Source organism: Astatotilapia calliptera, chromosome 8 (assembly GCF_900246225.1).
Source record: "Astatotilapia calliptera chromosome 8, fAstCal1.2, whole genome shotgun sequence".
Taxonomy (NCBI): Eukaryota; Metazoa; Chordata; class Actinopteri; order Cichliformes; family Cichlidae; genus Astatotilapia; species Astatotilapia calliptera.
In genome coordinates this window covers 17,995,715-18,019,274 of record NC_039309.1, presented here as the reverse complement: position 1 = coordinate 18,019,274, position 23,560 = coordinate 17,995,715, and the positions used below count along the sequence as shown (strand labels likewise).

Sequence of the window (23,560 nt, the reverse complement as noted above, 5' to 3'; positions counted from 1 at the left end):
AACAGGAAGACTAGGGGATCGATCAGAGCTGGACAACTAAAGACTGGAAAACAGCTGGTGTTGTGAGTCTCAATTTCTGCTTCAATATTCAGACATGAGAGTCAGTTTAGTGTAAACATCATGAAAGAATCAACCCATTTTGGCTTGTATCAGTGGATCACACTGGTGTGGTGTCCATCTACAGTGTACCCATCTTCTGATGGCTACTTCCAGCAGGATAAGGCACCACATCAGATCACCTCTAACCAATTTGGTTGACTGTACTCCACTCACCAGATTTCAATCCAACGGAGCATCTTTGAAGGTGACGGGAAATCGTGGATATGCAGCTGACAAATCTTCAGTAGCTGTGCTATCATGATAATATGGACCAAAATCTGTGGAATGCTTCCAGCACCTTGTTGAATTTGTGCCATGAAGAATTACGGCAGTTATGAAGGTAAAAGTGGATCCAACCCAGTAGTAGGGAGATCTAACAAATAAAGTGTCTATTCCAGTGTTTTCACAGTTTTTATCATTTAGATTTTATTTACTACATTAAAAAAAATAAATAAAAGTATCAGGCTGACATTCCTGTTTACTGAAGATTCATTTTATCAATTGAGTATCTAGCTAAAGAAAAAATAGCTAAAATCGAATTGTTTTGATTACAGGGTTGACTAATGACCCAACATTTTGATGCCATCTGACATTTCACCCCTGGAAATGTCAACACTTCATTTTATCCTATTAAGACATTTGATAGTGAGATCATAACTGGCGTATGATTTAAGTCAAAAGATGTTTTGTGAGTTCAGTGACCATGACCTTTTTTTTCTTTAAATGTTCCTTCCTATGTCAGAGAAAATCAATTTAGTTCATCAAATCGTAGACAAAAATACTCAGAAAACAAAATCCTGAAAGCACAAATAACAGTCTATGCCACCCTCGACTTCTCAAGAAAACTACTCAGAGGCACAAAGTGAAAAAAAGACAGTGCTTCAATTCAACCTTTATTATCTTGTTCTTTTCTGCTTTAAATTAATTTCCTCTCCTTTTATGTAACATCTGAAACAAAGGAAAACATCCTGAACAGGAGTGATAATAAAGACTGACTTAATTTAAACTGATACATAATAAAAAGAAACACAGTAAAACATAAAATGTCTTTAACGTGTCTGTAAAACACTGTTTCCAGCTCAGCTTGGTATGGTAAGATGTGGCATCTTAATAAAAATGCCTTCGGTTGGTTGCTTCGTCTTAAAAACAAAATATTCTCTTATTGCATTTAAAAGAAAAATATATATAAACGGAAACAAAAAGCGACTAAAAACACAACTTAGGAGACAAATGCAATAGTGCCAATGTTTTTGAACTTTTTAGCTATCACAACATCCAGTCAAGCACGCAAAAATGTGTACACACACACACACACACACACACACACACACACACACACAGTCTTTCTCTCAAATGTAAGCTGTCAGATTTACATCTATTCACTTCCCTGACTGGAGAAGATCAGTGTTCAAAGGCAAGCACGCACGCACACACGCGCACACACACGCGCACACGCACACACGCGCACACACACACACGCGCACACACACATGAATCTCTCATGGACAAGAAAAAAGAAAAAAAGGAAAATAAACATTCAATGTTGCAGCAATAACACAGACACTCCCGATATAATTGTCATCATAATCACATCCTTCTCCATTCGGTCGTAACTGTCAACACTCAGTTCATGCACACACAGGCAGGCAGGAGGGCACCTTGTACAGCGAGTAAATATGTGATCATAGTCACCATTACATCATGACAATATATAATAACCAACTTGATTTCTTGAGTAAGAAAAAATACAATAGCGAGGTCAGTGTTTGAAGGGCAAATAAGAGGACATCTCTGGATTTCCACTGTTTTTTTCCACACATTTCTCATTTCTTCTAAAACAGAAAACAAACTGATAAACAACCAATGCACATCGACAGTATCGACAAGGAGATACAATTTTGCTTGTCAAATATAAGAGCAGTGTGTAACTGATGAAAAGGTGTGACGACGCTGTTGACATGGAGGGTGGGTGGCCGCTGGGTGTTAGCCAAGGCCACTGCTGCTGTAACATTTAATTGTTCTTTAAGGTCTATGTAGTTGTGTTGTAGCTCTGTTTCAAACATGGAGGGATTTGTGGAAGGATGCGTCAACAACAAACCCAGAGGCATATAGTGCAAGTTTGGCTAATGTTGTTTTTTTTGTTTTGTGTTTTTTCCACCCTGGGTCCCATAGTGATGGCATATTCCCACCAATGTAGACGTGTCGGTACCTACTAAAAAGACTCTTTCCTTTTGCGCATCTCAAACGTTGCTGATCGTCCATTTGACTCAGTAGTGTGGCGCTGTCCCAGATTTTTTATAAAGTCCCGATCCTTCCCACTCTTAAGCTTCCAAAAGTGGGAACTCCGAAGTACGCCAGCCAGGTCTAAGAGGGCTCAGTCTGCATGTCTGACTTTTGAGATTTGACCATTAAATAGCAATATAAAATTAAAAAAAGTGGCACACTAAAAACAGCAATAGCTAAACTTGTTGACGTGTAGGACTCTGGCTGAGCCTGTCTACAGTGCATGCCTGAGTGATTGGGTCTCTGAATGCAGGTGTGTGGTCTGAAGTACAAAGACAAAGAGCTATCCAGTTACGTCCTAAAGAGTTTAATGGATTTCACCTTTTTCCCCCGGTTCAAGTTTTACTGTTGTCTTCATTTAAAGTTAGGCGGTTTAATGTCTGTGTGAAAGTAATGTGTGCATGTAGCTTGTGTGTAGTATGACTGTTGAGTGTCTATGTTGGATGACCAGTGTAGCTTTTTTTTCTCCACGTCAATGCAGAGCATGACGTGTTTCACCTTAGGTGTAAAACGTGTGTGTCAGCTGGCCCCTCAGATAGAGTCGCCCCCCCCGCCCAGGAGGTCCCCTGGAAGCAGCGAGGCGGGGCTGCCCATCTGGTGACGATCCTCAAGCGCCGGAGAAGCCCAGAGGCTACTGCTGGGGTACCCTGTCCCCCCCATCCCACCCACACTTCCCCACAGACCCTGCCTTCCGGCCTCCACACCTCCGGCCCCACCTATCCCGGTGCCGTTGGTGCTCCATTGGGTGAAAATGCCCAATCCGGGCCCCTGGGTGGCAGACTGGTCCGACGAGCTGCCTGTGCTTTCTAGACTTTGCCATGCAGAACTGGAAGACCCAGCTCCTCCATTTCCTGCCCCTCCGACTGTGGAAGCTCCATCTACTCCTCCTACCCCACCGTTTCCTCCTGCTCCACCTCTTTCACAGCTTCCTCCGTTACTGTTAGCCCCAACTATGGAGGCTGCTGTAGGCCCGGAGCCTTGGGAGCCGGCTGCAGCTCCTCCGCTTCCTGCTCCTCCAGCCTGGGAATGTGCAATGTAGCGAGCCACATCTTCCTCACTCATAAACTCCGCTAAGATGGTTGTGTTACCCAAAACACACCTGGGGTAAACAGAAAGTCCGTCATACACTTGTAATGAATGAAGGGCCTCAAAAGGCTTTTCAGCCTCAAAATGAACTGCAAACGAAAGTTTAACACTCAGTTTGTGATGTATAGTCTACACAACTGTGAAACACACAAAGTGAAACTATACCAGAATATGGTTTGCTACACATCACGTTTGCAAGCAAGTGAAAATGACTAGGCTTGTTCTTTCTGCAGGATCCAGATCACCTCTAAACTTCAGAACTTTATTGTAAAAACAACACTTAATGGTTTAACACTTTTCCAGGGATCAGTAACAGGGATCTTTGCAACTCTTGAAAGTCAAGCGTTATGATATTTTACAGAGAAAATGCTCAATTATGAAACAAACTAGGACAATATAATGCTGACCTTTAGATTTACTGGTAGATGGTTTTTTGTAGCCATTTGCTACCACTTCTAGTCAACATATTAAGCTAAGCCAAGATGCTACTTTAGTTTCTTTTACTTTAAGATTTACTTTAAAAAGATGTTATCAAAATAATTCCTTACATGTGAAGTGCACTCTGAGCCTTGACTGCCTCTTGTCTGGAGCTGTAGCGAATCAGAGCAGTGCCCTGGGTCAGGCCAAGGTGAAAGGTCAATAACGGCCCGTGCTGCATGCAGATGGTTCTCAGAGTGGATCCATCAATCTGTAGTAAAAAAAAACAAAAAACAAGCAGACGAAAGATCTTAAAAGGACAGTAATAGGTTAAGATGTCAAACAGACTGGGATTTTTAAATGTGCTATGTTTCAAACACTGAAACACAGCACTGCCAAAATCAGGGGCAACCATGATGGACCTTCACTGCAGTTTCAGGCTGTCTAAGTAGATTCTGTTGGGCTGGCTATAGAGATAGGTGGTGATTTCTGCGGTTCATAGAGAATCATGTAAGTCTGGATAATAATCACAGGTCTGTTTGGTGTGTCACAAGCATTTAGCTCCAGCTAAGATAGCTTTGGGGATCACTAGACCTTACAAGGTGTGCTTCCACAACAGCACCACACCAAGAATTAAGGAAGGCAACAGAGATGGTGATCATGAGGCCTTTAAAAAAAAAAAAAAAACTAAATAAATAAATAAATAAAACATTTGTTTAAAGATGCTTTGGGTGGTCAATACTGGACTCCATGTTCAGCAGAGAAATTTAGTTCAATTTTATTTATGCAGCGCCAAATCACAACTGTTGCCTCAAAGCACTTTAAGTTAAAGACTCTACAACAATACAGATTATTTAGAGGACTCAGTTCTACTTGTTCAGGCACATGATCAGGATTGGACGAGAGACCTCTCTGATCTGGCCTGGGAGTGGGAGTGCTAGAGATACCCCAAGAGGAGGTGGAGGAGGCTGCTTTAGCCTCAGCTCCCACTGCCGCTAATACAAATGTGAAATGGACTAATCAGTTTGAATTAATTAACAAATAGTTTTATTTGTTTTCTTCTCTGCATTTTGAGAAATTCTTTTTCTGCAGATCTGCCTGAATGTGTGTGTTTGTGTACCTGTGGCGTGAGGTTGCTGAGCACCAACCAGCAGGTTTCTCGAGAGCTGCCGTCACTCCAGGTCGAGCCTGCACAGAAAAGAAACCGAGGAGAAAAGTGGTCTTAGTAACAGGAGTCATCCATGGAGTGTCACTTTATTTTTCCTCCCAGTTTCTCAAAATAAATGATGAACAACTTTCCCACTGCATGAACTGAGCCTCACTTAATCTTCCAAATGAAATATAAATGGATTCTTTAGCTCAAAATAACACTTTCAGTAATCAAAGACATTTTTTTTTTAAATCTCCTGACTAAACATTTTTAAAAATTACTGCGTTCAAAGACAAAAACCAAAACAACATGAAAAATTAGTCACAGCGTTACCAGTGCTGTTCGAGCCACTACTCCAGCTGCGGGCAGCCAATCGAGGGGCTCCTCCTGACCAAGGGGAAGGCGATGGCTGCTTTTGACTGGCTAGGCCTGGAGGTGGGCGGGATAACTGGGTCTGGCTGCTGCCACGACTGGCTTTCCAAGACTTAGGTCCAATGGGCTCTGGGGGCCAGCTGGTCTTGTATTCTGTGTACTTTGCTGTAGGAGACAAAAGGACACAGGCAAGACGGAGACTTTAAAATATCTGCAGACAGTGGATTAATGTAAGGAGCAACACATATATTCCATATTCTTTTAACTGGTTCATTACAAAGCTACTCCCTGATGTCCATGGTTTTCCAGGACTAGAATTTTCTAACATATTTAAGTGCCGTCCAGATTTCACTGCAAATTATCCAAGTATCTGCAGAATAACATTTAAACCTGAATCTGTTAAAATTGTGACCTTCAAAGCAATCAAATCCAATTCAAATGTATATTGGAAATTCTTTCACTGCTTCATTTACTTTCTCTTCTTGTAGAGTTTATTAAAAACCCGACAATTCACTATTACCAGAAATTATGAAGTAAAAATACAAACGTAGATAAATTAACCAAAAGCCTAGAAGGAAGATGGTATATATTCATGTGTATGGTTACCTGAGTTGTGTGCGTTGTTGAGAGGACTGTCTGAGGCACTGTAGGGCCAGGCACCAGGTGAAGGCAGCAAGGTGTTGAGAGGAGGGGTGGAATCTGCATACAAAGATAGTGAGAACCATAAAATGAATGATCATAAACGATGCAAAAACAGCCTCCATGGGTAACATATGTAGAGCTAAAGTTGCACCTTTCCAATGTCAAACTGCTTTTTATACATGCCAAGTGAACATCAGCAAAATTTGGAAAACAACATATGAATCCAATGAAGATTAATTTTCTATTTCATGTCATAAAGCGCTGAATCACCACAAAAGTGACACTCATGACACTTTTTATACCAAAGTTACAACAACATCCTGGAAAAAACCCAGTGACTCTCTCCGACTATGAAATCAATCACAGTGGAGGAAAACAAAACCTTCCTTTTAAACCTTTAGGAAAGCCATTAGTTTCAGTTTTAAGCACTTGTTTCCAATTAGTCAGATAAGGGAAAACACAAGAGGGAAAAATCTGTGTCAGCAGGCTGCGACCAAGTTTACTGTGAAAACAAACCCACTTGCACTGGCAGTAAAAACACTGATCTATGTGAAAAAACTAAATTGAACGTTCTCATACCTGCTCAGTAATGCAGATGAGATGAAAAATATAATTTTGGACTGCGCCATTGTGCAAAAAGGAGCCACAACTCCCTGTTTATATCTTTACTTGGTAGCAAAATATGAGGAGTGGTATCCATAAGAGTATCGGGTGTCGACACGCAAATGCTAACCTGTATTGTCTTGTAACAATTGGTGCTCTGTATCATTGAGAGTGGGTGGCACTGTGTTTCCCATCATGCTCCCTGGGGTCATGTAGGGGTCAGACTCAGGGTCAACACGGTCAATTCCTTTCCATGGCACACCAGGCTGGAACTCTAAAGAAAAAACAAACATGTGGTCCGTTAAAGCCTGAAAAGCCTAAACTTTAACCCTACAGGCTTAAAGAGGACATGAAACAGCACAATTTAGTTGGTTTTACACGAAATTAAGAGTTGTTCTTTTTTTCTGTTCATAGTAAATTACAAGTGGTTAGCTTATTACAGAGGGGAAGAAAGACAAATTAACAGGTAGTTGGCAGAAGATGGCGCTGACAGATGATTTGACAAGTTACCTTTGACACCTTATGGTTTATGTTTTCAAGCCAGTAAGCATGAAAGACATTTATGACAAAAAATTGCTCAAATAACAATTGGTGCTATACGGAGGTGTAGAGAGGTTGAGAAACACCACCTTATACAGGTATGGTAACTGCACAGGGATGCCACCCTAGCTCTACCCACCCTTACCAGATACTCTGCTGTGAGAGGGATATTTTGGGAGAAGCAACATGCTCGCTTTGTGAAGTCTGTGTGGAGACAGCCAACAGCAGGTACACTTATGCTAACAATAGCTTGGCTTTAGTTGAAGATGTCGAACTAAACTGACATTTTTTTAAAAGTTGCTCATTTTAAGCTGAAAATCACATCCACAGATGTTGTTTCAAGTGTTCAAAACTAGTATACCTGCTAGTTAGTAAGCTACTTTGCAAACTTGCAGTAATTGGCAATTAAGTCAGGAGCACAGACTCTAAAGTGACCATTGGGTAACCGCTATTAGTTAAACGGCTAAATTCACATATAAGACTATTTTAAGACTTCGATTTTGTTGAAACAGAAGCTTTACTGTCCTCCTGAAATGTTGTTTGGTGTTGTGAATGTCATCTACTTTTCATGTGGACAGCTGGCAGTGACAGTGATGAAAATAAAATGTAACAAAATTAAGCATTGTGGTTATTCTTTTCACAATCATTTACTGAGTGTAGTCTATTAGAATCATGCTGAGTACAATGATCAAACTTAATTTTTTTGGCTTTTATTAATACTAATTAATTACTGTTTATAGCACTACCCGGCCATCTCCTTACAGCGCACAGCTAATTCTTGTGTTAGCTGGCCAGGTGGGACAATCTGTACACCTAACAAGGCAAAATTAAACAGAGGGGCCAGCCTTAGACTTCAGCTTGTTAGTCTGAGCCACCCTTTTCTGCACACAGTCCTCATTTATAAAGTGCTCTATAAACTCTAGCATGATGGCTAATGGGTAGATTCTCCCATTTCAGCTCAGCTGGCATCAACAAAGAACCACTTAAGAGAAAAGAGAAAAACTCATTGCTGTACTGAAGTGACCCCCTTAAAGTACTTTTTAGTTTTGGTTTCCTTGTTTTCCACTGGGTTAATGGTTCTGTCACTGTTTAGCTGACATAAACCAATGGTGGGCTATTAACAGCAACCAACCAACACAGTGATGTCACTGATGTCAAGATTTGCTCTAACAACTAACTTAAAACACTGAATTTTTAAATCTAGTTTCATAGACTGATAATGTATGACAGCTTTTTTTTTTAAAGCAGGTGTCTATGATTAAAATTAGAGGTAATACATGTTGTGTTTCACGTCCTCGTTACATATAGTGCACAAATTTGATAATCATCATCTTGATTTAAGGTAGTCACTAACCAGGGGGCCAGCTTGGTGTGGAGGCAGGCTTGGCACACATCTTGTTGCCAGGGGTGCGATGCCAACTGTCACTCAGCCCTTCTCCAACCATCATGTCATACTGCGCATATGGTGAGCCCCCTGGCATCTTTATGGGGGTGACAGGACCTGGTAGGTAGGAAGAGAGCGATCACAGTAAGATGCGACTTCACAGCTAATCTTAACCCTTTCTGCCTGCACTATGAAATTACTTTCAAAAAAAGTTATAATCTCACCATTTTTATGAAATGCATTCTCAGATGAGGAAGTGTCTGGAGAACAGTTTCCCTCCATCATCCACTTGAAACGGGACTGCTGACCCCCTAGGTCCTTCATGGCTCCAGGCCCCCCCACCACAGAGCCACCCAGGTCCAGACCTGTAAGGTTCACCCCAGATCCAAACCCTGAAGAGAAATATTACAAAGGTTATTTTGTTTTAACACATATGTAGTAAAGTGAATCCACAGCTGCCATAAAACAAAAAACAAAAAAAACCAACCTACACTACATTCAGTTAATTTCAAAATTAAAAAATGTTTCAGTTTCATTGTTGAAACAACAGTTTTAGGACATTTTTTTTATTTAAAAAGTAATTGTTTACCAGAGTATGGTCCTAGATTTTTTTGGTGCAGGTCAGCCACAGATGGTGCCAGGCCTGGGTGGGACATGGGATCAGCCACAGGCAGTTTAGGACCCCCTCCTCCACCATGGTGGGAGGGGGATAGTTTGGAGCTGCTGCTTAACCCCCCGACCTGCCTCTGCTGCTGGAGCACCGCCATAATCCTGGCCAGCTGAGATGATATAACAAAAAACAAGAACAATCATTGAAGAGGTGGAAGTAAAAAACAAAAACAAAACAAAACAAGAAGAGAGAAGTGTGTGTGTGTGTGTGTGTGTGTGTATACCTGCTGAGGGTCAGTCTGCTGACGTGTGTTTGGTGTGAACTTCCTCTGGTTTTGCAGTAGCTGCTGCTGCTGCTGCTGTTGTTGTTGCGGCTGCTGCTGCTGTTGGAGGAGGAGCTGACAAGCCTGAATGGACATTAAAAAAGATGCAAAAGGACGTGAGATCGCAACATAAAGAAAAAAGAATTAAGAGCAATATTTTTGGAAGTTCACTGTACAAGCCAGAAAAAAAAGAGAAAAAGTTTGCTTCAAGACCAGTTTTAGGTCACATTTTGTTTTGCATCCTTCACACTGCAAAAGTATTTGAATGGATTTTACGGTTTCAGTGTTATAACAAAAAAAATTAATTTCCTTCTAGCTATTTGGCTACATAATTTCATATATATGCTGACTGTGTCACACAAATTATGCATGAAAATTAGTCACACATATGAGAAAGTAACAATCAGAGGGAATGACGCCTTGGTAACGGTGGTGTACGAAAAGTACAGATCAGATTCTCCAGTGGCTGCGTACAGCCTTGCCTATGCCCTTAGCAGATGTGTGCTGGAGCCCTGCAGTAGCCTTCAGAGACATATAATGCTGCTTCTCACCAGCTGAAACTGGATGTGGGGTGGGTAGATGCTGCTGAGCATTGCAATATGCTGGGGGGACAGCTGCGGAGGGAACACACCTCCCCCAACTCCTGCCACCCCTCCCACACCACCAACTCCCCCCATGTTTCCACTGGGAGGGGGCATCTGCTTCAGCACAGAGCCTGGCACCTAGAGACAGACAGCAGACGGGCACACCTGTTACCAAAGAAACATTTTGCTTTCCTGTAACTATAAGCAAGTACATTAGCTTCTTCCTGATCAACATTCAATCCCTTTACATGGTCTCATCAGTTGGTGACAGAGATGCACTGACTGAAAGCTTCATGAAATCTTTTCCAGTCTGAAACACTGATTTTTTTTTTTTTTTGGTAAAAACTAAAACTGACTACATACATAATATTTCTAACTTTTAAAAGAAATTGTAATGTATGGCCATATTAAAATATTAACCATTTACTAACTCTTATAGTCTCGCTAAGTGCAGGGTGTTACAAGGCTTTTGATCGCTTTCACTTAAATGAGAATGTTAAGCAAGAGTTGCTTATTGTAAAAAATGAGAGATGACTGGACACCAACCAAGTCTACAGACAGATCAGCAGATCTATGAACATGAGGAATGATGTATGCTACATTAGCATATTACTTTTTACTTAAGACTCATTAAGTAATTACATAAGTAATGTATGTATCCATGTATGTATGTATTCTAACCGTACTAAACTGAGCAATGCCAGAAAATGCAGGGCTCTAGAATATGAGTATTTTGTTACATAACACCAGCTACAAGGCAAATCTGGCTTACAAAGAAAAGTACAGCCTTTACAGTTTCCAAGTTGAAATCATTCTGCATTTGTATCAGCTACATCCGATATAAACAATAAAAACAACATGGCACAAAATGAGAATGGTTTAATGTATGACGCAGATGTCAAACTAAATTTACACCACATAGCCCACTTTGATCTTCAAGTGGGCTAGATCAGTTACTCTCCCCTTTCTAATAGAGTAAAGACATTTAAGTAAACATTTAGTGCCTGAAATGTCTTAATATAAGAAGATGAAGTACAATTTCAAAAACAGGTCTCAGTTTTTCTAAATAATAAATGTGAAAACTTACAGAATAAGTTCTGGTAGCTCATTGCCAAGACTATCCAATATTTAAAACAATAATAATAAACTTTTATCGTAGATAGTGGAAAAACAGGAACTTTTCTGTCATTTAAATTTAAATCTATTAAATTAAAAAAAAATTTAATACCTGAGGTGACAGGAACTGATGAGGCACTTGCGCTCGTATCCCTGGTGACTGGTTTATCTGCGGGATACTTGGCTGATGTCTGGACTGAGCCATTCCTCCACTACTGCCAAAGATATTGTGACCAGCCTGCGATCAAACACAGAAAATTAAATGTCAGATGACCTACAGTGGAGGATGGAGTATGTGAAAATCTTAAAAAATTAAGCCGAATGTGACAGAAGGTGGATGTAAAACTTTTCATATTTATGAACATCTAATGAAAACAGAAGATTTATACAAGGACTTTAAAGACATTAGGGCAGAAACAAAAGGAGTGATTATCTTACTTGTCTAAAGGGGATAGAGTGGTTGAAGAGGGAATGGGGCTTGTAGACAGAGGGTGGAGAGTACAGAGAGCAAGGACCCTCCTCCCCAAGGCACCCATCCTGATTGATCAAAGGCAATGTCTGTCACAGTGACAGCCAGTGGAAGACCAGTTTTGGTGGTATATTATGGTGTAGGGGAAGTTTGAGGAAAGGAGAAATGAGGCAAATGGAACAGGCAGGAAGAAAAGGTAGAATCACAAGAGGAAAAAATTATGATAAAAGACAACATGTTATCTAGACATGAAAGACACGAGATACAAAGACATGGTAATGAGGCATCACCTTGTCATAATAAGCCCCAGCATCCCCAGGTGCTGCCTCTTTGGAACCAGGAGGACGATAAGACACCCCCACACCTCCTCCTCTTCCTCCCTTCCTCATGTCTCCATTGTAATCAGTCATTCCCATGCCTCTTTTATCCATCTCTATTTTCTTCTCCTGGATAGAACCTGAAGTTGGGTCAATGTTTGGGCCACTGGGATCATCATTCTGTCCAACAAAGAAACCCAATTTCACCATCATGAGCACTGCTTTTAACACTCACTGCACAGAACACTATAACGTGTCAAATGTAATTTATGTTAATTTTTAGTATGAATTCCTACCACAACAAGAAGTAAGAACGTTTCTATCTTACCATCAACCCCATGTTAGAGAACTGTCTGTTAATGGGGCCCATCCATGACTCTCCTCCACCAGCTTTCAATTGGCCCTAAGAGACAAATACAAGGAGAGCAAAGGAAATGACTTTAAAGATTTTTTTTGTTATAAGAATTCACAATAAAAGCATTCCAATTGTGGGACTAATTCACGTAAGTATGTTTACTCGCCTCTGTCAGTGCGCCCCAGGGCAGCTGTGGCTACAATGTAGCTTGCCATCACCAGTGTGCGAATGGGTGGATGACTGAATGTAGTGTAAAGTGCTTTGTGGTCCATAAGGACTAAGTAAAGGGCTATACAAATACAGGCCATTTACCATTTATTTTATCTCTCCTAAGGAATGTTGACAAGACTAAATGATGGCTAAATAAATATATTAAAAAAAAAAAAAATCATGAAATTACTTCAAATAATTTAATTGTTTGTTTTTTTTTAATAAAACAGAACCTGTTAAGGACATCTGTCCTTCCACTTAATAATTGATTTTTCCTTTACAGAGATCAATTTTCCCCAACAGTAACCCACCTTACTGCTGGGCTTCTTCCCACTGTGGCTCTGACCCCAGCCACCATTGCTTCCCTGTCCCCAAGATGACCCACTTCCCTGGGAGCCAGTACTATTCCACATGCCGCCACCTTCCTCCTCATCCTCCCAGCTTGGGTTACGTGATGCTGCCACAGGGCTCTCTTTGTTCCCCCAGCCATCTTGCATAGTCTTTGAACCTGCAGAATAAAAGTTACAAGCCATTATCAGATTATGATTAAAGCCATTAGAAAATGACATTTATATAAATACAAACACTTTAGTTGTGTGTCTACTGCATCATGCATCATAACAAAACCCGGTACAACCAATGCAAACCTCAAAATCAGACTGTATGACTAACACTTGCGATTCGTTTCAAAGACGTGGTTTCGTTTAAAACTGATTTTCTGACCAGATTTGATGGGATTTGAAGAAGGGTTTCCCCAGCATGTTGTCTTTCCTCCAGCATCATCAGGGTCTCCCCAACCAGTCGGAGCATCACTAGGCTTCCCCCAAGCTGCTGTGCCATTGTCTACTGTAGGACTAGTTGGGGAAGTGCTCCCCCAGCCTGATGGACCTGCAGATACACATGGGCATGGTTAAGGTGAGAAACAAGAAAGAGGCTTCTTTTAATCAATGTTTATTTGTTTGTTTTTACAGGGGAAGTAAAAAAATAAGAGTCTACACAAAGGACACTTCTTTGAACAGTTCATGGCTTCATGTGGTCTGGCTCACTGATCCAAAAATCAAAGTGTTTTGTCTGCAACCATACTGGCTTCCGCTATCAGTCAGCAATGACGCTTCACTGCTACTGTGGTTCCACAGTCACGACTGCAAAAACGTCAAGCTGCTGCTTGGTTGACTACTTTCCCATGGCTGAGCTGCTATCTTATAACACTAAACTTCAGTGATGACCTATATAACAGTTGCTCTAGCTGTCCCATTAAAACTGCACATTCAACAGTGGATTTCTGATTTGTTCACTTCATTCAAACAGTGATTTTTGGTGGCAAACTTCAGCTTCTTCAAATTGCTGTTTAAGCAATGAACAAATATCAATTTATACAAAGCAATTATACAGAAAACTGTTTTGTTTTGATTTCAGTACATTTAACATAATATCCTTGTGTTTAACCACAAGAAAATCTTACTAACCAATGGGATCACTTTTATTCCAAAAAAGATAAAAATAAATCATAGCACAAATCAGACCGTTCTCATTTTCACATTACAATGTGTAACAATGTATAAGGTGTGAACGAGTTCAGCAACTCTGGCTATAAAAAAGACAACAAAAACAAAACAAAAACAAAAAACAAAACAAAAAAAACAACCAACAATACCTGATCTAGTTCACCTAGACACAATGCTTTCAAAGGAAGAAATGTTTCATTACTCATCTAAAGTGAAAACAATGCATTCAGATTAACTGTATCGGCTTTAACTGATCTAAAGTGGTCTGACCTCCACTTCAAGACTTCGCTGCAACAAGGCAACACTTCCTGCACAGAAACCCTGCTTGCGAACCACTTGAGAGTTTAAAATCCTCCAGTGTATACAAAATGGTCACCATTCAATTTAAATTTGGGGAAAGATAAAAGTCAAAGGGAACAAAAATCTGGTGAGTCGAGTGGGTGGTGATCAACAATGATGACTGGTATGCACGTGTGCCAGTGTACAAAGACACAAACTAAAGTTAAAGTGGTTTGTGCCAAATGCATTTCCTCAGATTAAAGGCTTTTTCACACCGGGTGCGTAAAATCTATATGAATATTTTTCTGCATTAAAAATATTTTTCAGGCTCGCCCATTCTTAATGCAGCCAATCACAACAATTGTGTATTTTCACTGATATGGAAATAGGGCTGCTCGATTATGGCAAAAATGATAATCACGATTATTTTCACTGAAATTGAGATCACGATTATTTGACGATATTTATTTAACCCTTTAAGACCTACTATAGAACCAAGTCCACCAGAGCTTATATATATATATTTTTTTTACATGCTGTAGTGCCATTTGTGGGAGCATTTCAAGTTGCTATACATCAATACAACTGTTATAGCCCATATTTTAATAATATGTATGCATTAAGTCCATAGTAATTACATAAATTGCAAAAAAGTGCAATAAACTACAAAAAAAATTGAAAATCGCTTTTGTTTTGTTTACATATATTTCTACTTGGAGAAATTTAAGAGGCTTATCCCTCAAAACTTTAAAAACAATAAAGTTGCAAAAAATTGTTTACAACAACAGGAAATTTATTTTGAGTGTCTTCATAGTTTTATTTTGGAGATACAGCAATTTTTATATACTGCAGGAAAAACAAAAAACAATCCTATGATGCAAATTTGCAAAGAAAACAGCATGTGCATCATTTCACTGTGGGAAGTGTTACGAACAGCTGATAGGAACGGCAAAGCGTGTTTCTGGAATATTATGTTTTTGTTCCTGCAAGCGCTTTTTATGCAATTTTTGCAAAGCTATATGTGGAACGAAACCGTGACCGAGGACAAGCTGATGGCATAAGATGTAAGTACAACTCCTCCGGTTTCATATGCAAAACAAATTATTGCGCTAGCTTACGCGGTTCAGGTTCTACAGGGATTTAAAAATAGTTACGCAAAACGGAGCGTGCTGCTCTGACCGGCTTTAAAGGGTTAACAATGACTTTAAAAAAATAATATAAAATAGTGTGCAACACCACTGAAGTTTTTTTTTTTTTTTTACCTCTCTTTTCAACCAACGGCAGTCACTCTCCTCTCCAAATAACTTCTGCTTAGCTTTCCGAGCTTCCCTCGGGTCCTCTTAATCAGCGGTCTCCAACCTTTTTTGCGCCACCGACCGGTTTATGCCCGACAATATTTTCACGGACCGGCCTTTAAGGTGTCGCGGATAAATGAGGGAGGGGCTAATAATCGGCTCAGTCATTTTTAATGATCGTTGAAAGCCCAGATCGTAATCGTGATTAATTGAGCAGCCCTATATGGAAATAATAAAAGGATACCATTTTACCTCAGACACACAGCTAAACATACTCGGCTCTCTGAAATTGTGTTCCCAACTCTGCCAAGAAGTGTTCAAACTCGCCTATGACATCCTTTCATACGTAAGAAAGCCGTGATACATCTTCAACTCCTGGATCAAACCATGAAATTCTCCCTACTCCTGCCTTCCTGTGAGAACTGGATGAACCAAGAATTTGTTTCTTCATTTTCTTGTTTATAAACATCAGGACCAGCTCTTCATCACTTCATGTCAACCTCATTTTTTATTTCAGTCTTTAAAAAAACAATTCTACAAAAATGCAACGCGCTTGGTGTGTATACAGGTTATTTGGCTGGTTCTGATCCGTAGAATTCTGAATTTCGCATTGTTTTTTTGCGCAGCACGTTCAGTGAGTAATGTCTTTACGCAGACTTAAGTCTGACCCTGAGGGAGACTAATTCAAAATGCACAAATAATAAACAGTGACAGAAATGATAAGCATGCGGCAGGTTGCATTCAGGTTTGAAAACTATAACTATACCACTAAAAAGTCCTGTTTGGAATCTGAGGCCAGCTATGATTACCAGCAATGATTCTCAATATCTAGGACAGATCAGTTTCCTCCATAAGTTTATCACTGCTCTTTGAGTACACTTTGACATGATGGCGGAAATGCAAACAGTCAGATAAAAGAAATTAACAGAGGTGAACAGGGAGACGAACTGGAACAAGAAATTGATAAAAAAAAAAATGTATCAGGTATTGTTGTGGATTTGTATGGGTTGAGTTATGGAACTTATGATTACACCCTGGTTAGTTAAATTAAATTCCTAATAACTTACCCATAGCGGAAGACTTCCCAGGACCAGTGTTGAAGTCTCTGTTACCTCCAAGTGCTGCAGTCTGCCTGCTGGGCTGCTGCTGCACTGGAGGTCCCTGCTGTTGCTGCTGCTGTTGCTGCTGCTGTTGCTGTTGCTGCTGCTGTTGCTGCTGCTGGGCCTGGGCCGGGCCCTGGGCCTGGCCCTGGACTGCATGACCACTGTTCTTATCCCACAGGTTGACCGGTTTGTAATGATCTGGGTCTCCCCATGCTGATGTTCCATCATCTACTTCATTCTTCCGGCTTATGGACTGCGGCGAGGGTTCCTCCCAGCCGCTTGGTTCAGATCCACTTCCATCTCCTCCAGGGACACCAGGGATGGGCCCTGAAGTCCAGCCTGAGCTTTGGTTCTGATTCTGGGCTTGAGAGATGAGTTTCCTCCCCCCACCCCCTTGCATAGCCCCTTGGTCCATTGCTTGGTGCAGCTGTGGATGCTGTGATTGTTGCTGTTGCAGTTGTGCCTGTGGGCCTGTGATGGAGCCCGACTGGCTGTTTGGCATCTGGTGCATTTTGTTTCCTCCACTCCAACTTTGTTGGGGTTTGGACCCCATGCCTCCAACAACACCAATACCCCCTCCTCCACTTCCTCCACCACCTGTACCCCCTGCCCCCCAGGTCCTCCGGGGAGCACTTTCACCCCAGTCTCCCCACCCACCCACACCTAAATCCCCACCTGAGTGCCCTCCTCCATTCTTCCTCTCATCTCCCCACCCTCCTCCACCACTGTTTAATTTGGAGTCTTGCTCTCCCCAATTCTTACCTACCCCAGCCTTCTGTTCTGATCCCCACCCACCCCCTCCATTCCCACCCATGTCTTTCCACCCTCCTGTCCCTTTTTCATCCTGACTTCTTCCCCAGCATCCAGTCACAGAGTCACTTTGTTTCCCAAGATCACCCCATCCTCCTTTTTCTCCTCTACTATTGCCTCTGTATTCATCACTACCCCAACCTGTGGCTTCCTGGCAATCCCCAGCCCCCATCCCTCCTCCACCCCAGCCTGTAGCTTTCCCCTGTTGGCTAGGGCCTGGCACTACCCCTGACCCTATAACAGGTCCAGTTGGAGTCACTGGCCCAGATTGTGATACGCCAATATTTCTCATGTTGGGGCCGATAGGTGGTGGGGCTCTCCCAGACAAAGAAGCCCCACTACTGCTACTGTTGCTGCTGCTCTCCCAGCCCTCACCAGAGGACCCAGTGGATGGAACCAGGGAAGGGCTGACCCCTGGAGTCACAGAATCAGTGCTTAAGGTCCTAGGTCCACTAGAATATTGAGAAGGACCACCGAGAGAAGGTGGATGTTTTGATGTAGCTGATAAGGATCCACCTTTACTCTGTCCTGCATGTTTATCAATGTTCCATTCTGTGTTTTGGCGGATCTGTGTCTGGCCCCAGCCTGTGTTAGACAGGACCCGAGGATCCAGATCAGAGCGATTTAGCAGGCTCTGTAAGGCAGCTTCTGCATCAACTGCCTGCCGACGTGGTCGGCTGCTATTAGGCGCGCCCCCACTTCTAGAATTTCCACCACTGGACGACGATCCTCCTTGTCCTCCTACACCCTCACCCCATTCTCCCGTTTCACTCTCTCCTTTCTGATTGTCCCAGGCTCTGGTAGTAGTGGTGGCTGTTGAGGAAGAGGAGGAAGCAGTGGGCGGGTTCCCTGCTGTGCTGCCTCCACTACTGCTGCTGTTACTGCTGCAGGCTCCACTCATTCCCTCACCTCCTGGATTCGGTCCACCAACCCCACCAGAGTTTCCACCCCACTCACTACCAGAAATCCCTCTTTCACCACCATCTCCCGATAACCCCCACCCTCCCTGAGATACCCCAGAGGTTTGAGTCATGTTGCCCCCATTTCCAGCACTACCCCAAACATTAACCCCACTTGTGGAACTTGGATAACCCCAACCTGAAGTCCCATTATCCCCTTCTGCAGCTCCAAATACCCCCGTGCAAGTTCCTCCACTCTCCCAACCATCAGTCCTTGAGGCACCCTTTTTGGAGTTAGCTGCAGGGTAAGAAGGCTGGCCTCTCCATGAGGAGACAAGGCTGTGCTCTTCACTCATCCCACTTCCTCCCGCACCATGGTCCATTCCTCCCCCTATCCCTTCTCCCCCCGCAATTTTTGGTCCCGCTGATTTACTATCCCAATTCCCTCCACCCATTTCTCTGTCTCTGGATGGCATTTGGTGAAGTTGGTGCTGATGGGTGTTTGATTGATTCACAGATAAAGATGGGTGACCCCCCAGGACACCGGCTGCCCCTAGGGAAGCAGAGTTGTTGGCAGACCCGCCAGGGCCCTGATGGTGAAAGGAAGACTGACCTCCTTCACCTACAGCAGCGGGGCCATCCTGCTGCACCAGTGCAGGCCAGGCTGAAGGGTTGGCATTTGGATTGAAGTTGGCACCTGGAATCCCACTGCTGCCATCAACGGAGCCACTGGCATCATGGCTCCCTGGCACAGCGGGGGCTTTGGAAAGTGAGGAGGACTGTTGTAGCAGAGGCCCAGCTGCAGTTACTGCAATACCTCCTCCAAGATGACCCTGGGAGGCAGCCGTCACCCACGCTGAACTGCTGGACGACTGCATACATTCATTGGGCAAAGAGAACGAGGAAGTGGGTGAGGATTGGTTGCCAGAGGCACTAATGCTATTCACAGGCATTCCGTTGTTGCCGCTGCTCCCTCCATCACTGCCAGCAATACTAGGCCACTCCTCTAGGTCATTGCCATCAACAATCACCTTCTCCCTGCCCTGAGAGGAGGCCTGGCTGCCTGAGCTTGCCACCCACATGGAATTTGCATAATTAGAAGTAGTAGTAGAAGCAGCAACTGATGATGAGGTGAGAGCCAATGAGGAGGCTGCTGTGCCGGAATCTGTAAAAGTAAATCCCACAAAAGAGCAACTTTAGACTCTTCATCAGTTAAAAAAACAAAACAAAAAAAAGAACAAAAAACATTAAATAATGCAGTAAATGACCTGTGCTTTGACAGAGCTATGTAACGCTTGCGGATCAGACAGTGCTTTACAACAGCGGTTTCCAAACATGCAGAGACACACCAGGTGGAGCTTCAAATGTTTACATTTGCTCCAAATGTTTGAGTCAGTCACATCAGACAGGAAACAATTCTGAGAATTCACAGTGAGGAAGCAGACATCTTCTCTGCTCTGTTCACACATGGCCAAGGTAGCACCCTTGACTAATAATACAAACAATACTGGTTTAATCACCCATCTCCTGTTTTCTGCTATGTGAGAAAACCATCTAGATTATGCATTAACTTGATTTTCCTGACATTTCCCAGAATTAATGTGTGACAATAGCCTCTATTTCACAAACACATCACAGGTTGCAGGCCTTCAATGCTTGCCTGCCATCGTGAGGAACTCCTTTTTCAAATTACTCTTTAGCAAGCAGACAGGAGACTCTACACCAAAAACACCACCCTGTGATTAGTTGACAAACCCGCTTTAATACTTGTGACCAACAGCATTGTTAACACTTACCTGAAACAGCAGCCATGTTTGCATTGGGGCCATCTCCTCCCACCCCCCCTCCCAGCAGCATGGAGGACAGTGGCGGCTGACCCCTCTTCAGTAGCACTTTATGGTCCTGCTGGCAGCGGAATCGTGGCGGCACTTCTCTCGGCATGTAGCGCGGTGGCTGCTGAGGCGCCTGAGCTCCGCCTCCGCTACTTGCACTGCTGTTTCCAGCAACACTGGAGCCGCCAGCGGTGGAGGAAGAACTGGTGGTGGAGGTGGGCTGTCCGTTGGCCACTGCCAGGCGCTTGGCATTGTTGCCGCCCTGTGATGGGGTGGCAGCACTGCCAGGGCCTGAGGTGGCTGGAGATGGGGAGGCAGAGGGGGTGGGTCCAGGGCTGGGGGAGGCAGAGCTGCTCTGGGTAGCAGAAGACTGGGCAGAAGCCGGCTTAGTCAAGTCTGGCACTACAAGAAGTGCAAGGAGGTGAGAGAGATATTTGTTTAAGCAGGTGCATTTTAAGAATGCAAGTTTTATTTACTTCAAATGTAACCTCTAATCAAGCATTTGCCAGAAATGGATAACAAACTGGACTATAAAACAAAGAAATCGCTGATGCAGATGAATGTGCTCTCGTTTAAAAATTAAAAAAATGCATCAAGTGTTGTCCAACACATTATTAAGCTAGAGAAATAATGTTACTGTGACTGTGATGCCATCACAATCTTTTTAGACATAAAAATATTTAGGAGCAAACTAATATTTATATCAAACTCCATAAAAATACATCACTGTGCTGCTTACCTTTGTTTTTTTGCTCTGCAACCTAAAATGAAGAGAAGCAGAAAGTCGTGTTAAAATTTAGTTTGTTTTTTGTTTCTTTTTGAGCCAGACAAAGAAAGGAAACTGTTTTTTTTAATATTATTAGTCTTTCACTATTCACATAATCTGTCAACATTTAGTCCTCACAAAATTAATGTAACATCTAAGGACATTTAAGGACAAGAGATTTCATTGCAACAAGTTCAACAGCTGCAGTGTTGACTGCAACTCCATAGCTTCAGGAAGCCCAAATTAGCCAAGATCATGAATCAGGTATCTTGTCAAACATAGTTAAATTGTATATACGTGTATACCAAAAATCTGAAATGGCATAATGTAAGATCAAAAATTCAAAATCCAAACTAAATGCTGTTGTTGAACCCACTGACTTAATGTGACAGTTCAAATGTGTCCACCTGAGATAAGAGAGCACACTGAAGTCACTTTAATAGAACCATACATATATCCATGCAGAACTGCCATTTTAAATGATATGGGTGAATGTGCACATATTTTACTGCCTGCATACTGTGTCAAGATACAAACGTTCATTTGAATTTGAGAATATCTGTCCTAGAGGACATGAAATCTGGTAATACAAACACACTCACCTTCTGAGAGGCTTCCCTTTTCCTTTTTTCGTCTTTTTTCCTTTTCTTGTCTTCCATGAACTACTGCTCCTGTCCTGATGCTCCTTTCTTCTGTAGAAAAAATAGCAGGCTATTCAAAATTGTAATTTTGTATCAACTATATTAGAACAAGCAACAGTTTGTTTTCATATTTTCTAGATTTTTCCTGTAAACCAAATTTATTCAAGGGAAAAAAAAAGAAAACATTTAATTCTAACTCCATATCAGACACAATCTCTGTCACTACACTTCCACTGGACAATTGGATAAATGGACCTTTAGGTCCTGTAGGTCCAATCAGTTAAGCTTGATTGACTGGACCTACATATCCAGGAACCCATAACAGATAAACTGAAAGTTTGAAATCTAGATTTGTTTTTGAGACAGTGTGCTGGCAGTTACAAACCCAGAATCATACTCTTTACTGGCTTTAAATAAATAAAATAAGAATAATAAAAAAAGCAGATTTCAGCTACAGCAAAGAGTGCATTGTCATTAGGATTCCCCATAGCTCCTCTATGATCCCTAGAGCAGGATGGATGTCAGGGACAAGCTAAACATGGTATTGTTAGATTTTTCAGTTTGAAGATGGAACAGCTGAGCTATACTACGATTTTTAAAAGAAACGAATGGTTTATACTGTTTATTTAACAGGGTGATAGAAATGTCATTCATTTCTATTAGAGCGGAACCAGGGAAGCGCCCGTAAATGCGCAAAATGTAAATCATGTATGCATTACAATATGGCAATAACCGCAACATTAGCATGTCTGGGTTCATGTTAGCACGTTAAAACACAAGTCGTTAGTTTTCTCCTTTAAAGGGGCTCGTTTAAAGCAAAACCCAAGCAATCTGGTATGCTCCGGCTGCCTCGGTCTTATGTTGGTTTCGTTTTTGCTTCGTGTCGTTAACACTTCCATAAAGCAGGATTCCTACATTTGGGGACAGCGACTTGTCATCGTCCTTGAAGCATTTATGATCTCAGGCCAGAAGTATCAGAAAGCCAGACATCATCACGATGTTATTTCAATCTGTCAGATCTGCAGTATAGTAAACCTTATCCAGCAGCTTATGCGTGACATACCTGTCAACGTTATTCCAAGCTCACCAGCATTCGGCAGCTAGCCCCACAGCACAAAAAGGTTTGAGTTTTGAGCTTAAATGGAAAGGCATATTCAAAAACCGAAGACACGGGTGAATAAATCCGCTTTAGCTGAAATAGTCAGACACATTCATCCTCGCCCCTTCAGGTTTACACAAGCGGCAAGTTCAGCAGCTGCTGCTAATAAAATATTTCGTCGAGGCTAACGTTAAGGAGGGGTTCAGACTAAAATACGTGGACACGGTGCACAGCAGACATTAACGAGTTCAAACCAACGCAAGTTCAGTAACTGCTCTATTAAGTGTACACAACGTTCTTGAACAGCAAACACATAAGAGGGCCAAATACCCAGCTCAGCTAACGCAGTGCCAAAAATACAGCTAAAACGGCGCTAATGCTACCGAATATTAGCCAGATAAGCTAAGGTAGCATTATCCAGTGACAGCAGCAATTACAAGTAGCCAGGTTAATGGCGCTAGCTTGGTTTGCAAGCGCCGTGGCATGGCATTCCATTAAGATGCAGCCCACTCGCATGCATTCAAACAACGTCCCAGTGCAACGCCGAGAAAAGTAAAAAAATCACCCACTTACCTCGGGAATCACATATGAAGATACGCTAGCGTGCTAGCTAGCTTAGCTAAAGTGCTTCAGTGCGATTTTTTTCTAGCTTTTTGAGGCATTCGTCGAGGCTACAAGAACAGCGACGCCTGAGCGGAGAATCAAGTAAAGTGTCAGAAAATGAAAATACACGCGTAATAACGTACTGGTTCGTGAGCACTACCGTTATAAT

General features: G+C 42.2%; 1 protein-coding gene across 2 annotated transcripts; it reads right to left on the bottom strand.

Annotated features, from left to right (window-relative positions):
* Positions 1-1,582: 1,582 nt before the first annotated feature.
* Positions 1,583-23,559, bottom strand: tnrc6ba (trinucleotide repeat containing adaptor 6Ba). Of its 2 annotated transcripts, XM_026177235.1 has the most exons (22): positions 23,362-23,559; positions 21,651-21,740; positions 21,022-21,043; positions 20,247-20,684; positions 16,706-19,615; positions 13,283-13,447; positions 12,871-13,067; positions 12,323-12,397; positions 11,968-12,174; positions 11,647-11,766; positions 11,321-11,446; positions 10,060-10,230; positions 9,470-9,592; positions 9,166-9,355; positions 8,801-8,968; positions 8,547-8,693; positions 6,783-6,926; positions 6,014-6,106; positions 5,369-5,572; positions 5,006-5,073; positions 4,017-4,156; positions 1,583-3,481 (listed from the first exon to the last, which is right to left on the bottom strand). In XM_026177235.1, the coding sequence occupies exons 2-22, from the start codon at positions 21,705-21,707 to the stop codon at positions 2,914-2,916; spliced, it is 6,333 nt and encodes a 2,110-aa protein (XP_026033020.1). In that variant the 5' UTR covers positions 21,708-21,740; positions 23,362-23,559; the 3' UTR covers positions 1,583-2,913. The 2 variants fall into 2 exon arrangements, with proteins under 2 accessions (XP_026033020.1, XP_026033021.1); XM_026177236.1 differs by lacking the exon at positions 11,647-11,766.
* Position 23,560: the final 1 nt, after the last annotated feature.